This window comes from Myotis lucifugus, unplaced genomic scaffold, assembly GCF_000147115.1.
Source record: "Myotis lucifugus unplaced genomic scaffold, Myoluc2.0 scaffold_459, whole genome shotgun sequence".
Classification (NCBI taxonomy): Eukaryota; Metazoa; Chordata; class Mammalia; order Chiroptera; family Vespertilionidae; genus Myotis; species Myotis lucifugus.
In genome coordinates this window covers 220,934-224,180 of record NW_005871507.1, presented here as the reverse complement: position 1 = coordinate 224,180, position 3,247 = coordinate 220,934, and the positions used below count along the sequence as shown (strand labels likewise).

At 60.2% G+C, this 3,247-nt stretch overlaps 1 protein-coding gene across 1 annotated transcript in view; it reads left to right on the top strand.

The window, feature by feature from the left end:
* Positions 1–3,207, top strand: part of LOC102419560 (iroquois-class homeodomain protein IRX-6) — a 3,714-nt gene extending 507 nt beyond the window's left edge. Inside the window, exons 2-5 of the mRNA XM_006103061.3 lie at positions 846–1,103; positions 1,806–1,915; positions 2,120–2,433; positions 3,164–3,207. Of these exons, the coding sequence (XP_006103123.1) occupies positions 846–1,103; positions 1,806–1,915; positions 2,120–2,433; positions 3,164–3,207 (726 nt within the window). The remainder of the gene's footprint in view (positions 1–845; positions 1,104–1,805; positions 1,916–2,119; positions 2,434–3,163) is intronic.
* Positions 3,208–3,247: the final 40 nt, after the last annotated feature.

The following is a 3,247-nucleotide window of genomic DNA, read 5'->3' as shown; positions in this document are numbered from 1 at the left end:
CTCAGGTCCTAGCCGGGAACCTTCCACTCCCCCAGCGCAAGCTGGAAAATCGTGGTGACCCGAAACTTGGACCCTCTGACCCTGTGCTCAGCGAGGAGGGTGGGGCCTCTGAGAGCTTCCAGACAGGCCTCCTTACTGTGCAGATAGTCTCCGAGGCGGCCAGGAGGGTCTCAGGAAAGGAGACTCCCAGTCCAGGACGCTGTCCATCGCACAACTGTCCTGCTGCTGTCCGTGGTTGACCTCTGTTCTTGTCTTCCCCCTTCCTTGGGTCGGTCCAAGCTCTCAGCTTCTGGTTCCTCCAGTTTCACAGGCCAGTGTGGGTGTTGTGCAGGGCCCAGGGTTTCCTGGAGGAATTCTGGGGATGCCCACCACTGTTCTCCAGTTTCTCTCCAGACTGTGGGGTGTATCTTCCTGGGGTCTAGTCCCTGCCCGACCTCAGACCCGCGTGGTGACCTTGGGCCGGTCTGCGCTTACTGGGGTCCTCACGCCCTTTCTGTGAAATGTGTGTCTGTCTGTGAGACGTGACGTGAGGAAGGTCTACAAGGCCAACTTCTAGCTCTGCCTTTGCAGGACCCTGTGATGGGGAAGGGGCGGGGGTCTGCGAGGGAACCAGCCGGGTGGGTTTCCGGATGTCCTCCATGGCGGGACCCCGTGGGAACCTGAAGCCCTAGCAACGGCTTAGGAGTGTCTCTAAGGGCAGTTTAGATGAATCGGGTCTTCGGATCATTCCTGTTCAGTGCTCGGCAGAATGCTCGGCACGCGGTGGCATTTGGGTGATGTGGAACGAAGGAGCGGTCCAGCGTTCGGGTCTCTGACCTCCCATGCCTTCTCTCCCGCCCCCGTAGTTTCTGGTGTCTGCAAATTCCAGCGCCACTTGCTGCGAATCCTCCCCGAGCTCTGTCCCAGACGTGGCCTCGGGCTCCACCCCGGCGGCGGCTCTCTGCTTAGCACCCTACGATAACGGGCTGCTGGGCAGTGCGCGGCCGGAGCTGGGCACGGCCTTGGGCATCTATGGAGCCCCCTACGCGGCCGCTGCAGCTGCTCAGAGCTACCCTGGGTACCTGCCCTACAGCCCGGAGCCACCCGCGCTGTACGGGGCGCTGGTGAGTGCAAGGGGTGGGACCTGGGTCTGTGCGCCAGAACCCACCCGCCCAGAGGCAGAAGCCCCAGCAGCTGCTGGTGAAATCCATTGTGACATCTCCAGGGAAAATCTAGGAAGGATGCCCAACGCCAAGGACAGGCAGTGGTTAGGATTGTGAGAAGGGGAAAAGCCCATCTTTGCACCATGTTGCAGTTTGCAGAAGCCCATGCTGCTTAGGAAACATTTGCATCCCTATTCATACACGAGGTGGGCAAGTCATCACTTTCCTCAATGTGAGCTGAGGAAGCTGAGGTCAATACCTTACCCAGAGTCGCAGAGATACCCAGGGTCAGGGACCAGCTCTGCTGGAAACTGAGGCAGGGAAGTCCCCCAGCTAGTGGGGGGAGGGGAGGGACACACAAGTGGTAACAGTAATAATAACCGCTAACATGTAACTACTGCTTATGCTGCACCAGGAATTCTGCCCTGCGCTCTTCTTCAATAGCCTATAGGGACCATTATTATGATCCCCAGTTAGCAAGGGGAAGCGGAGGCGTGGAGTGGTGAACAACTGTTCCCAAGATCACACCGCCAATGCGAGGTCGTGGGTACTGGAATTTAAACCAGACCAGACTCCGCTGGAGTTTACACCCTTAGCAACTGCCCCGCCTGGTCTCCTCCCTACATGGTGGGAGAACTGAATTCTGTCTCCCTCCCCCACCAGAACGCACAGTATGAATTTAAGGAGACTGCAGGGAACTTCACACCCGGCCTGTCACAACCGGGAGCCTATTGTCCCTATGAGCCGACTCTGGGGCAATACCCCTATGACCGGTAAGGTGTGGGGGGCACTGGTGGCTGGCATGGAAAGTCCTGCCCCGTCCACTGCCCTGGTAGGGCTGATCTGGGCAGCGAGTGGGAAGGGGGGATGAGCGGGGAGGGACAGGCGCAGAGTCCATTCACAGGCCACACACCCTCCCCCGCCTGCTGCCCCAGGTTGCCGGCCCCAGGACCCTGAGCCGGGTTCTCTCCCCGCAGGTACAGCAGCGCCGTGGAGTTGACCAGTGCCGGGCGCAGGAAGAACGCCACCCGGGAAACCACGAGCACGCTCAAGGCCTGGCTCCACGAGCACCGCAAGAACCCCTACCCCACCAAGGGCGAGAAGATCATGCTGGCCATCATCACCAAGATGACCCTCACCCAGGTGTCCACCTGGTTCGCCAACGCGCGCCGGCGCCTCAAGAAGGAGAACAAGATGACCTGGGCGCCCAAGAACAAAGGCGGGGAGGAGAGGAAGGCGGAGGATGGGGCCGAGGAGTCGCTGGGCTGCCTACATGGCGGCGACACCAAAGGTACCAGCAGTGAGCACCACCCCAGCTGCCTGCGGGGTAGCTTTTATGGAAGGCACTGCTCGCTGACCCTGGCTCGTGCATCCCCTGCAGGCCTCAGGGCCGGTGCCTGCTGGTACCCTCTGTCCCGCCTTCCCTACAGAACCAGTTTCTTCTGGACTTTAAAGTGCCACCTCTGCAGGGCCCTTCCTGGCTGCCTAAGCCAGCACAGCCCTCTAGTTCTTCTCTGTGGCCAGCCCCTCCTATTTCCTTCGCCACCTTCGCACTGTGACCCCTCCAAGAACCTCAGTGCCTCCAGAAGCCCTTTCCCTGAATGAATGCCTAGGTGATGTCTGGCACATCCTTAGCCCTTCATCCATATGTGCTGAATCACATCCTACCCACCAGCCACCTGTGCGCGTGGAAATGCGGGAGAAATTATCCCCTTGCCTTTATATGGTTGAGAGACGGAGACCCAGGTCTTAGCGACAGCCACACGGTGTGGGTTCCCCTGGCCTGGGGGCGAATGGAGAGGAGGAGACGTCTGGTGGGGTGGGGTGGGGTGGGGTCAAGGCTGGGGCTGGCGTTCTCTCCCTGGGGCCAGGGTGAGGGCTGGTGTGGTCAGTCTGGTGGATGACTCCCAGAATGCCCTGAGAGCAGGGCGCATCTCGCTAAAAGCTTCTGGGGATGGGCACTCCCGCGGATTTCCCTGGGGGCCTGGCGCTTTTCTCACTCCCTCACTGATGCCCTGCAGACCTCGCTGCGAGCTGGGAAGCTCGGGGATTTCTGGCTGAGTGAATCGGAGGACTGAGGAGAAGATGGGAGGAGAGGAGGAGAG